Genomic DNA, 13,094 nt, shown 5'->3' with positions numbered 1-13,094 from the left:
TATATTTTTAAGGACTTAGATTATCTCCTTTCTCATAATCACATGGGTGAGATGCTCTAGAGAAATACCTATTTTATATGCTAGTATTTTTAAAAAAGAATAAAAATGTGTTAATTGAGGGTTCTCATTTTAGCTCCCTCCTCCCGCATTTTGTACTTTCAGTGAGCTATCAACCATTTCTTTTATATTTAGGTTTATGAGATAAGTAAAAGGACAAGTTTACTGGCAAAACTATATTTACCTTTACCTAATAACACAGAGTTGAAAAGCAAAACTGTTTTGGAATATGTAGAGTTTAGCTCTGATGAGCTGGTCATACCTGCGTATGGAGAAGTAGGAAGCAGTAAGTTTATTTAACATGTCCCCCTCCCTACCTTCAGTCTCTTGGGAGTTCCATATCCTACCTGACCCTGGGTCATTTATGTGAATAAAGAGTGCTATGTTTACAGGATTAGTTTTAAAGTGTATTAAACTAACATTTTAACAATGTCTTGAATCAGATCTTTGGGAAATCTAAAATTTGGAATTGGCACCTGTGCTTTTCCTAAATCACCTGAGACAAGAGCACTATGCTGTCTGGAACAGGAGCCTGCTCCTGAATGGAGAGACCACTCTGCTTCTGTCTCTGCTTTAGCGAAGCCTAAAGATGCTCTGGGATGTATTGATGCATCTTTGAGCTGAATAGAAAAGGGAGATAGAGAAGGAATGAGGGAAAAAGAGAAAAGGAGAGAAGGAAGAAGGGATGTTTCTGCTCACTTGTTTTTCAATTGATTTCACTCCTCATGCAATGAAATTCAAGTCAGCGTGTCCGTGAGAACACTGCCATTCCTTTCCTTCTCCCCCAGATGCCTTCTTTCACCCTCCTAGCTAGGAGTTTCACAGCTGCTTGTATACAAACAAGTGAAAAGGAAATATGAACAAGTGAGCAAGAGGAAAGGAAGGAAATAAGTAGGCAAAAAAGTCTGGGAAGGACAGGAATAAGAGAGGAATGTAGTTTGCTTAGAGTCCAGCTGAAGCAGGAAAATAGGGTTGTGGGAACCCAGGAGAAAGACTTAGGGCAAAAAATTTAGGGAGCACCAGGAACTCAGCAGAATTTTTGAGGAGTATTGTTAAGCTCTCTGGAGATTGAGAAAGAAAATGGATAGAGGGAGAAGCCTCAGGACTGTAAGGAAAGGGGACAGAGTAGTAGCTGGTTTGCCTCTAGTTCTGCCTCCAGCGGTCCTTTCCTGCTTGAAGCCACTTCCAGAAAGAATGGTTAAAAATGCTTCTAGTAGTAAGACGAGGATAATAGAGATGTTCATCCCTAGGTCTTCAGATCAATATTTTCCTCTCTGTTTTGTAGTCTGTTTGAAGTGGTCTGCCTTGAGGTAACTTAGATGGAAAATGAGGGAGAGTTCTAAGATTAGAGCCTGGGGTCACCACAGAACAGCCTGGGGTTCCACAAGTAAAGTCAGGGGGAAAAATCTACAATGCGTCACACTCTGTGCTTTATTAAAAATTCATGTTTTAATGCTTTTTATAAACAGATGTCCCTTTTCTTCTTGAGGGAAATGGAACTGAGGAACTTTGTCTTTTGACGTCAGGAAAACTGAGCTATTCTCTGTCGTGGGCTTTAGACGAAAATAGTATTCCTCTGACACCCATGTCACAGTCATTAAGATCTGCGTCCTGCAGGTAATGAACTTGTATGCCTGAAAAATAATGCCAGTTCTCCGCAAAGCATCACACAGAACCTGTGTCTGTAAAAGGGAAAACTCTAACAGCGGTAAGAACAGTCTAGTTTATTTGGACTATTTATTTTTATTTGGATTTATATGTAAGTGAATGTATCTCTTTAATGCTTAGGTTTATAGTTACATGGATGATGGGAGAAGTGGTCCCATAGCTCTTGCAGGCAGAGGCCAAGATTCCCAAGGATTTCATTTCTGGATCCTTTGTATCTCCCAACCATTCTGGATTATGAAAGAATCATTGATGCATTATCAATTTGCTAGAAGAAAAATCCTAGAAATCTTATTCTATGCCCTAGGACTTCTTAGGAAATTGAGATTAATTTCTAGATCATACCACAAATGGGATTACTAGAATTAACTACAGTAAAAAATCTATAAAAATGATAATACTGATTTATTTATTGTTCTGTGTTTGAATAAAACAATAAATATAAAGGGCAAAGTAGATTCCATTATTTAAAAATTAATTAGTGATGATAACAAGAAGATGGTTCCCCCTCCCCATGTAAACACACGTTTAATAAAATATATTGTTATACCCAACTATGTGACATTATGGAAAAGTCAGAACTACGGAGACAGCAAAATATTAGTGGTTGCCAGGCATTAGGAGGAAACAGGGATGGATAGGCAGAACACACAGGATTTTTAGGGCAGTGAAACTATTATCCGTATGATACTATAATTGTAGATACATGTCATTACATATTTGTCAAAACCCATAGAATGTACAACACCAAGAGTAAACACTAATGTAAACATGGACTTTGAGAGATGATGATGTGTCAGTCATTGTTTGTAACAAATGCAACTCTTTTATTTCAATGAATGTAATAAATTACAACTCTGGTGCAAGATATTGATAGTAGAAAAGATTGCAGGTTGGGGGCGGGTAGGGGACATATGGAAACTGTGCACTTTCTGATCAGTCTTGCTCTGAACCTGAAACTGCTCTTTAAAAAAGTCTATTTTTAAAATAAAATAATTTTTAAAATTTAAGACATTACTATAAATAACTTGGATTAAACAGGAAATCAAACTGAAATTAGAGACTATTTTAAAAATAACAATGAGAACACTATGTATAAAGCCAGTGGCATATGGCCAGAGTTATAGTAAGAGTTCATAAATGCTTTTCTTGGCAATAGTTTAAGAGAAAAAAAACCAGTGTCAGTAGCACTCAGCAATTGATGTTGAGGAGGCTGAGGTCAGGGATGTAGATTAGTTACCAAGAAGTTTTAAAAAGAGGCTGAAAATAAGAGAGACAATAGAATCAAAGTATAGGTTTCTTGAAAATTGGGGCAATTTTTATGTTCTTAGAATAAGTGATGAAATCCATAGAAAAAGAGCCAGAATGTATTAGAAAGAGTATGAGATCCTTCAGAGTCAAGAAGATATTGAACCAGAACACAAGTGATAGCTTGGGTCTAGAGAAGAGGAAATATCTCTTCAAATCAGAGAAGGAAACGGAAATCACTGTGTACACAGGAATGTAATTTTGATGATGTCCTTGTTTTGCTCAGTAAACAAGGTCAACTTCTGAGAGACCTGAATAAGGGCATTTTAGAGAAAAATGGACAATTAATAAAGGTATTCCATTTTGGAGCTAGTGAATAAGCTTTTAATACTCTGAGCCATTATTTGCTTGTATTTCTTTGTTTTTCCATGGCATCGCCCCCACTGCGGCTCTTTCCAATCTTTGCCTCCTTATACTATTCTTTGCTTTCTTTTTGGAGTCAAATGTTTGTTCTTATTACTCTAAAGCTAACTTTTATACAGGCAATTTGGAACTTTCTTTGTCTCCTTTAGGATCCTGACGACAGGTTTATATCCTTTTCTTACATTATCCTTAATTCTTCCATTTCCTTAAACTGTTAGTCTTTTGTATTCAAGAAACCGTCTTTGTTTTAAAACAAAGAAGAACCCAGGGGCGCCTGGGTGGCTCAGTTGTTGGGCGTCTGCCTTCGGCTCAGGGCGTGATCCCGCCCCACATCAGGCTCCTCCGCTGGAAGCCTGCTTCTTCCTCTCCCACTCCCCCTAACTGTGTTCCCTCTCTCGCTGGCTGTCTCCCTCTCTGTCAAATAAATAAATAAAATCTTTAAAAAAAAAAAAAAAAAAGGAAAGAAAGAAAGAAAAAGAAGAACCAAGTATTTGATTAAACCCTGAAAACCTGTCTTGGCACATTCCCTCCCTAACGCAACCCATTTATTCCTGAACACAGCCAGTGACCTTCTGGCCATATTTATTGACCTATCCTCATCATTTTGCTTCTTGAAGTCTTTTCTCTCATGGCTTCTGTGATGCTGCAGTTAGCAGTTCCACCTACTTGGGAACTCAAGTTGACAAAAGATTGAAAGCAGTTGTGTGAAACATTGGGACAGATGACAAATTTCAAGAGCCAGTGAATTGCAAAAGAAGGTTTCAAAGTCCAGAGCACTCTCTAAAGCAGTTAACTTGAAGTAAAACTTTACAGTTGGGGCTTCCGTTATCAGAGTGGTTGGTTCTAGAACTCTCCTCTTCAGCTGTGGGCGGTGAAGGGCTGGTGCTGAGCAAGGCTTCCAGGAACCTGATATGGGTGCTCCAAAAGGCAGGGCTGACTTGTGAGGGTCAAAGCATGGAGCTCTCCTTCTGGAGCAAGGAGATCTGAAAGAAAGTATTCATGTCTTCTCTGATTTACTCATTCATTTATTCATTCATCAGTGAGCTGGAGATGAAGCAGTGAACTAAAAGATCTTGGAATGCTTTAATTCCACATTGAGCACACTTCTCTAATATCAGTGATTATTGTCCAGAGTTTTCATTTAACACATTTTTAATATACAAAAGTTTTTCTTATGCTCACTAGTTAATTACATTTTCTGACATGGTTAATTGACTTTTGTGTTTGCATCTCTTTATCTTCCACACTTTCATTCCACATTTACTTTTCTTGCTGAAAATCTGCTCCTTTATTGATTCTTTCAGTCAGTTTCTGTAGCTAGCAAATTTGTTTAGTTTTTGTGTATCTGAAAATACCTTTGTTTTGTCCTCATTCTTGAACAATAGTTTGGGTGTAAAATCTGAGGTTGATACTTATTTTCCCTTGACCCTTTGAAGCTATAATTGCATAATCTGGGATTTATCATTCCTGTTTAAAAGTCTACCATGTTGGTATTTTGTAGACAGTCTGTCTTTCCTCCCCAGTAACTTTACCTTTTTTTTTTTTTTTCTTAATTCATAGAGACAGAAAGCCAATGGTTGGGGGTAGGGAGGAATGGGGAGTTGTTGTTTAACAGAGTTTCTGTTTGGAATGATAAAAATTCTGGAAATAGGTAGTGACGGTGGTTGTACAATATTGTGAGTATACTTAATGCCACTGAATTGTATTCCTTGCTTGGCATTTGGTTGTGGAGAAAGGAGTACAGGTGACAGAGGGATTTTGCCATAGCCTACAGCTGAACACCTATAGGGCCTGGCTGGAGGAATCATTGTAGCAAAAGCAGGAGATGTTCTGAGGTCTTTATTACCCTCCCTGAGGCAGAAATCATGGGAGTACATTGAAATCCAGTTACAACTCCTTTTTTATTTTAAGGCTATAACTGGGTAAGTTTCTCTCCCTAATCTATTAATTAACATGTAAGCTTTGCCTCAGGCTTTGTGACCTGGGCTAAGACTCTTCCTATGAGAAGGGAAATTTTTTACATGATGGTGTCAGGGTATCAGGCTTTAGAGCTCTCTTGTGACAAAGAGATCGAAACAGTTCAAATATAAGGACAGAAGTAAGAATTAAAGAAAGGAATACTACTCATACTTCATCTATTTGTAATTTTGCTTATATCCCGTCATACCAGGCATTGGCTTTGTTTGCAATAGCTTCCCAAGATTCATGATAGAAATATGAGTATGTGCTAATGGAAAGTAGACAGTGTAAGATAGTGTCCACGTTTGGGTTAAGACATTATTGAGTCAGAACTGTATTTCTGGACTCCCAGCTTATGGACTGGAATGTTTCTTGAATTACTTTATTGAAAGGATCTTAGAGATTTTCTAGTCCAAGTCCCTCTACACACGATGAGGCAAATTATCTATGAAGAGAGAGACTAAATAACTGGGATAATTGATGGCTCTAAAGAAATCCTTACTGTTTAGGATTGAATTTCTTCTCCACTTAGCCTATAGCTGAGGTCATCAAAGATGAATTATGAGTCTAGACTCTTACAGCTCTCCAACTTCTCAAGATGGCCTCATATGACCAAAGATACTCTTCTAGCAGAATACTTCCAGTTAATTGTATTACTCTGTATTATGTTTCAACTGTATAGATGGAGCTTAAAGATTCTTTTTATATTGTGGACTTTATTAATTTTGCTAAAACTAACATCTTGATTAAATTGCAATATTGTACATCCCGTGGAAAGGAAATATTTAACAAGTTACTATCCTCAGGGTTTACAAAGGACATTCAGTGAGCACTATTTGCTTCAGCATCTACTATATTTTAGCTACTACACCAGGTAGAGATGGCAAAGATGGATATTTACAGACTTTACCCTTAAGAAGCTTACTGTCTCTTAGGGAGGGAGTAGACATTTATCAAAACGCTAGGATACAAATTAGAATGTGAGAACCAAAAGAGATATCACATCTAAATCTGTTTTATCTTTAAATGCAGGGGATGAATAGGTTTTATCTTTAACTACCTGGAATGGGTAGGTTTTACTCCGTATAACAGGGGTATAACTTGCATGTTGTATGCAAATCAACAAGATATTTTTCTCTGTGTTAGTGTGTTAAGGAATGTAGATGCAAGAGGGGTTCCTGGAATTCCGTGGCTCATTAATGCACAGAAGCTTTCTGAGTGGGCGAATGAAGTAAAAATTGATCCAAATAATCCAGAATATTCTGATTTAATGGAATTTATTATGGTAAGTTTTAGCAATTATCAATACTGTATATTCTATTTCCTAAGCTCTACCCCCTTATACTTCATAGTTTGCTGTATATTTTTCTAGGTACCAGGAGGCATATAAAGATAAATCTGAAGACAGATATGATTTTCAACCAGTTTTACAGTATTGTAAAGGCAATTAGAAATTCAGCAACTGAAATAATTGCTACTTTAGGCCTGATAGTTGGTACTCTGCTGTTAATTAGCAGCCTGCAGTCCATCCTATAGGCTAACCTTCAGGCTGGCATCCTTGTACAACTACTGAGTGCCCATGGTATTATAGATGCTAGGGATATAAAGATGATTTATAGACACATTCCTTCCCTCAAAGACTCCATTATCTGTTCACTTCTCCAATTGTTTCTTATAACCAACTGAACTGCTCTGTGCGCCTCAAACATGCATTCTTCATACCTTTATTCATGTCATTCCCTCTGCCCAGAAGGGCACCCTAGGTGACTATCTTACCTACCATGCAAGTCTGATAAAGGTTTCCCTGATAACCGCAGTTAGATATAGGCCCTTCCTTCCATTCCCTCCTGTTAACTTTTTTTTTCTTTTTATAATTTCTGTGACTCTGATATCATTCTGCCTTTTACTGTAGTATTCATTCTCTGTTTTATCTTTCCTTGTAGAACTACAGCGAAGTTTGGTAGCTAGCACTCTTCTTTGCATGGACCACGTACGCACATTTGCATTTACTGAATAAAACAATGCATAGATTATTGAAGTTAAGCTTCCCTAGATCAGAGCTTCCCAATTAATGTGCTCTATTGGTTACAGGTATACAGAAATATAGATCCTTTCTCAACATTTACGGCAAACAGATATGAATAGTCTCATCTTTTAACCCAGTGTGCAATACAAATATTTTCATTTTTCATTTCAGTCATGACCAGGAAAAGATTGGAAAGCCATGTAGGCTGGATTCTATTTTTTCTTTTTTCTTTTTTTTCAGATTCTATCTCTGTATAGATTCATTGCTCCATTTCCTACATATATGGCAACTCTAACATCTCACAGTTGAGGGGAAAATGTTTTGAAATAATTCTAAAATTGTAAAAAATTAATATATTAAATAAAGACTATTATTTATGTTTTATAGTACATGAAACATAAAGGACAGGATATTCCAAAATATTTTCGTCTTGAACAGTTGCAAGATGAATTTAACTTTGTTTCTGAAGAAGAAATGAAAAAGAGTAAACGTTTCCAGCTATTGCAACTTAGAAATGCAGGTCAATTAGACATTCTCCTTCTGCAGCAAATACCCCTTTACGACAAGGATATTCCTGATTTAGTCTTCCAGGTATGTGGTTTCTATTTGAATATTGCTTATTGTATGATAAATTAATATTTTTGCTGCTTTAAGTCTATTTTAATTTTTTTAACTAATAAGTTTATATTAAAAACCTATTTTTGAAAAATAGGTTATAATAGACTTATTAATTTAACTATGGTTATTATCAATAAGAAAAAAATGTAAATATAAATATAAACTCTTTGATATTTGTCTTCATTTTATTCTGGACTGAAAGTAAATTGCAATAAGTCACTTAATATTAAATAAAAGTTGTTTTAAAAAATAGTGTGTGTTTTTGTTGTTGCCACACAGGCATCCTTTAGCTTGTATACCCTAGTTTAGAGGATACACAAACAAAACTATACAGGACTCATTACATTTAAAACTCAAGGACAGTTCTGAACCAAATAGACTGTCTGGAGACTCTTTTGGTGTGGCTCAGAGGTGAAAGGGGAAATGCAAATTAATGATTTTTCAATGACAATGTCCTAGCACCACCAGTTAGCACATTTGACTATTATAGTCATATAACGACAGGATTTGCAGATAATTCATGACTTTCACAAACATGGGTTAGTATAACTACATGGAATCACAAACTGACTAACTGGTATTCGGCTTCAGAAAGCATTTACCAACTTTTAGTTATGGTCAATCTCCTGTTTTGAGACCTTAGGAACTTCAGTTAGCAAACTACAGAGGGAAGACATGAGAATATCTTAGAATAGCTAGAAAGTTACTCGGTTTCCTCCTGCTGCTTATCTCAATGATTGAATTCAATTCTACAGTTCCATAAACTGTGACAGGCAGAGACGAGGCTCAGCATATTGGGAATATAACATCATAAAAGAGGAGTAGTTTCTACCCTTGAAACTAGGAGCTTTCCTTATTCAAACTATTCAGAGAACAGAAAAGGAGGGGAAGTAATCCTGCTCATTTTCTGAATCTGATATAACTTTCATACCCAAATTGGGCAAGGAGAGCAGAAAATGATCATTTTAGATCATTTTACTTATGAGCATAGTTGTAAAATTACTAATAAAAATTCAACAAATTGAAAAACAATGTATTGTATATAAATATATAATTACACTTTATGATCTAAGAGGGTTTGTTTTCACATAACAAAGCTAATTTAATTAGGGAATCTATTAATATAATTTACCACATTAACAAAATTAAGGAAGGAAAAATATGCTCCTTTTAATAAATGCCCAAAAGGCATTTAATAGAATCAGTGCTCATTCATAATGAAAGCTCTTAGTATACTAGAATTAAAAGGAAATTTCTTCTTTTTTTAGTTTTTATTTTAATTCCAGTTAGTTAACACACAGTGTTATATTAGTTTCAGATGTACGATGTAGTGATTCAACAGTTCCATACAATACCCGGCTCTCATAATGACAAGTGCACTGTTAATCTCTATCACCTATTTCACCCATCCCTCTACACGCCTCTCTTCTGGTAATCATCAGTTCTCTATAGTTAAGAGTCTGTTTCTTGGTTTGTCTCTTTCTCTCTTTTTTTCTCCTTCGCTTGTTTGTTTTGTTTCTTAAATTCCACATATGAGTGAAGTCATATGGCATTTGTCTTTCTCTGACTTATTTCACTTAGCATTATACTCTCTAGCTCTATCCATGTTGTTGCAAATGGCAAGATTTCATTTTATGGCTGAGTAATTTTTCATTATATACATATATCCCATCTTTATCCATTCATCAATCAATGGGTACTTGGGTTGCTTCCATATCTTGGCTATTATAAATAATGCTGCTACAAACATAGGGGTGTATGTATCCTAGTAGTGCAATTGCTAGATCATAGGGTAGTCCTATTTTTGACTTTTTGAGGAATCTCCATACTGTTTTCCAGAGTGGCTGCACCAGTTTGCATTCCTGCCAACTGTGCAAGAGGGTTCCCCTCTCTCCACATCCTTGCCAACACCTGTTGTTTCTTGTGCTGTTGATGTTAGCCGTTCTGACAGGTGTGAGGTGATACCTCATTCTAATTTTGGTTTGTATTTCCCTGAAGATAAGTGATGATAAGCATCTTTTCATGTGTCTGTTGGCCATCTGTATGTCTTCTTTGGAGAAATGTCTGTTCACGTCTTCTGCCCATTTTTTCATTGGATTGGGGGGGGTGTTGAGTTTTATAAGTTCTTTATATATTTTGGATACGAACCCTTTATTGGATACGTCATTTACAAATAACTTCTCCCATTCCTTAGGTTACCTTTTAGTTTTGTTGTTTCCTAAGAAGAGAACTTCTTTAAACTGATTAAGAATGTTACAACATTTTGGGTTTTTCTGCTGATGTGAACTGCATTGAAGGAAGTGCTTCTTCTAAATTATGAAATTGAGAGGGTGGGAGGAGAGACAAGAAGGCATGACCTACATATCCACTGGATGATTACAATGAGTTTCAGATATAATTAGCCTAGTAATGCAGAAACATACGGAAAGCAGAGCAGAACACAGGTCAGGACAGCTGCAACAAATTTTGATGCTGGTTTTTCCTGGACTTTGGTATCCTAATGGGGAGTAAGCTTCTTGTGACATGTCCACACAGAGTAGGGTTTTGCCAGAGTTAACAAAACAAAATGAAACAAAAAAAGCAGTTAAACAAAAAACCCCTTTGCACAATAGGCAAGGTTTACCCAACTACTCCAAGAGAATTAATACTTACATGGTAAATGCACTTCCATTTAAGGGAATGTTTACAAACATTAGCCTCCTCTGGTTCTTGATCCATATTTTCCTTCAAGAAAAGAAATAGAGCCAGTACCCAGGTGTCCCTGAACAATTCTCTGTCTCCAGCTTTTCAGCATTCTGGAAAATCTATTCCTTATAATCTGCCCCTTGACTGTGATTCAATACCGTATTAATTGTATGGCTCTGAAACTGAGTTGGTATGGATCATGATCAGAAATCCATTTCCTCATAGGCTCCTATGCAAACATTATACTTAGGGGATAGACATCAATTTTCCCTTAATCTGAACAATGTAAGGATGCCCACTATCATCTCTACCAGGAAGAGCCAATGCATTAAGACAGAAAGAAGGAAATTAGAATTAGAAAAGACAAACTGCCCTTGTTGCAGAAAATACACTTGTCTACATGGAAAACATAAGAGAAACTACAGCAAACTGTCACAACTAGTAAATCTGTTGAATATAATATTCATATTTAAAATGACTAATTCTTTATTGCAAAAGGAACATTGTACCTCTACAACAGAGATATCTAGCTGTCACCATCTTGGCTCAGTGATCCAGCTTAATCTTACTAATAATGGTAGGTAGAATAATGGCCCCCTCTTTAGATGTCCACTCTCTAATCCCTAGAACCTGTGAATATGTTATGTTACATTGTTTAAAATAGGGAGATTATCCTGGTTTATCTGGGTGGGACCTAATCTAATTACACGAGCCTTCAAAAGCAGAGAAATTTTTCCAGTTGGGAGCAAAAGCTGCAGAAAGAGAAATCAGATTTGTCATGAGAAGGACTCAACCAGTAGTTGCTGGCTCTGAGACTTAAAGGAACATCTGCAAAGACTGGAGAGAGGTCCCTGGAAGCTAAGAGTGGGCCCTAGCTGATGGCAGCAAGGGAAGGAGACCTCAGTCACACAGCTGCAGGGTACTGGATTCTGCCAACAACATCAATGAGCTTGGAAACAGATCCTTCCCACACCTTTCTGTTAAGAACCCAGCTGGCCTACACTTTGACATCAACCTTGTGAAACCTGGAGCAGAGAAACCAGCTGGGGCAACCAGAACTTCTCACCTACAGAACTGTGAGATACTGAATTTGTGTTTTTTGAAGTGACTTAATTTGTGATAATTTGTTACAGCAGCAAAAGAAAACTAATACAATAATAAAATACAGCCAGACATTATTGCCCCTTATATGATACAGTATGAAATATACAACATTATGTATGAGATATCCTTGCCACAAATGTGTACTCTGAATCAAATTAAGACTTTAATTTGTTTATAAGCATGAGGAATAGAGAAACAAGTTAAATGGCACTACAAGGAAAAAACCAAATTTGGAATGTGGGACAACTGGCTTGCTAGTACAACTGTTTTAATCTCTTTAAAAAGCCAGTTTTTAAAAAGGCAGAGTATTCTAGATTAAGAGACTAAAGGGACAACCAAAGACAACACATGATCCTTAATTAGATCCAGGTTTTGAGAGGAAAAAAACAGCGACTGGTGAAATTTGGCTATGGGTTGAATATTAGATAATATTAAGAAATTGTTTATTTTGTTGTTTGTGATTATGGCATCATGGCTGTATAGAAGTGTGTCCTTAGTTTTCTGAAGATTCATGCTGTAGTATTTATTAAGGAATGTGGAAGCATGGTGTCTGTAATATACTCCAAGATATTTTAGCCAAAAAAATAAAAATAATAAAAGAGACAAATTAAGCAGATGTGGTAAAGTACACAGTTAACCCTTTAACAGTGTGGGGGTTGGGAGCACCAAACCCTGAGCAGTTGAAAGTCCATGTATAACTTTCTACTCCCCCAAAACTGAAATATCAGGTTGATCAGAACCTGATAGGAGAAAGTGTTAACACATTTTTTTATATGACATGTATTATATACTGTATTCTTACAATAAAGTAAACTAGAGAAAAGAAAATATTATTAAGAAAATCATAAGGAAGAAATAATACATTTTCAGTACCATATGCAAAAAGTCTGCATCCAGGTGTACCTGCACAGTTCAAATCCATGTTTTCAAGGGTCAACTATAATTACTTAAGAGGATGGGTATATGGATTATAACATTCTTGCTAATTTTTTTTTGTTTTGAAAGATTTGAGGAAAAATTAAAGACAAAATAAATAGCATTCTGTATACCAGTAAAAGCCCACTAAACTTGTAACTTAATGAAGATACCCCTTGCAATGACAATTAAAACTCTAAGATACATAGGAATATATTTAACAAAAAGTGCAAGGACTTAATGGAGAAAATTATAAAACATTTTGAATGATGTAAAAAAAAAAATCTGAGTAAATGTTCACTGATAGGAAATTGTAAGGTGCCAGCATTGTAGGATGCCAGTTCTCCCCAAATTATTTTGTAAATGTAGTAATGCAATTCCAAACCAGTGAAAT

At 36.2% G+C, this 13,094-nt stretch overlaps 1 protein-coding gene across 1 annotated transcript in view; it reads left to right on the top strand.

The window, feature by feature from the left end:
- The window catches only part of CC2D2B (coiled-coil and C2 domain containing 2B), a 91,063-nt gene that overhangs the window by 33,859 nt on the left and 44,110 nt on the right, over window positions 1–13,094 (top strand). Inside the window, exons 15-18 of the mRNA XM_026493744.2 lie at window positions 193–343; window positions 1,527–1,674; window positions 6,499–6,637; window positions 7,766–7,969. Of these exons, the coding sequence (XP_026349529.2) occupies window positions 193–343; window positions 1,527–1,674; window positions 6,499–6,637; window positions 7,766–7,969 (642 nt within the window). The remainder of the gene's footprint in view (window positions 1–192; window positions 344–1,526; window positions 1,675–6,498; window positions 6,638–7,765; window positions 7,970–13,094) is intronic.

The sequence above is a fragment of the Ursus arctos genome, unplaced genomic scaffold (genome assembly GCF_023065955.2).
Source record: "Ursus arctos isolate Adak ecotype North America unplaced genomic scaffold, UrsArc2.0 scaffold_7, whole genome shotgun sequence".
Lineage (NCBI taxonomy): Eukaryota > Metazoa > Chordata > Mammalia > Carnivora > Ursidae > Ursus > Ursus arctos.
Note: the sequence above shows the minus strand (reverse complement) of the source record. Positions and strands in the feature narration are given on the sequence as shown.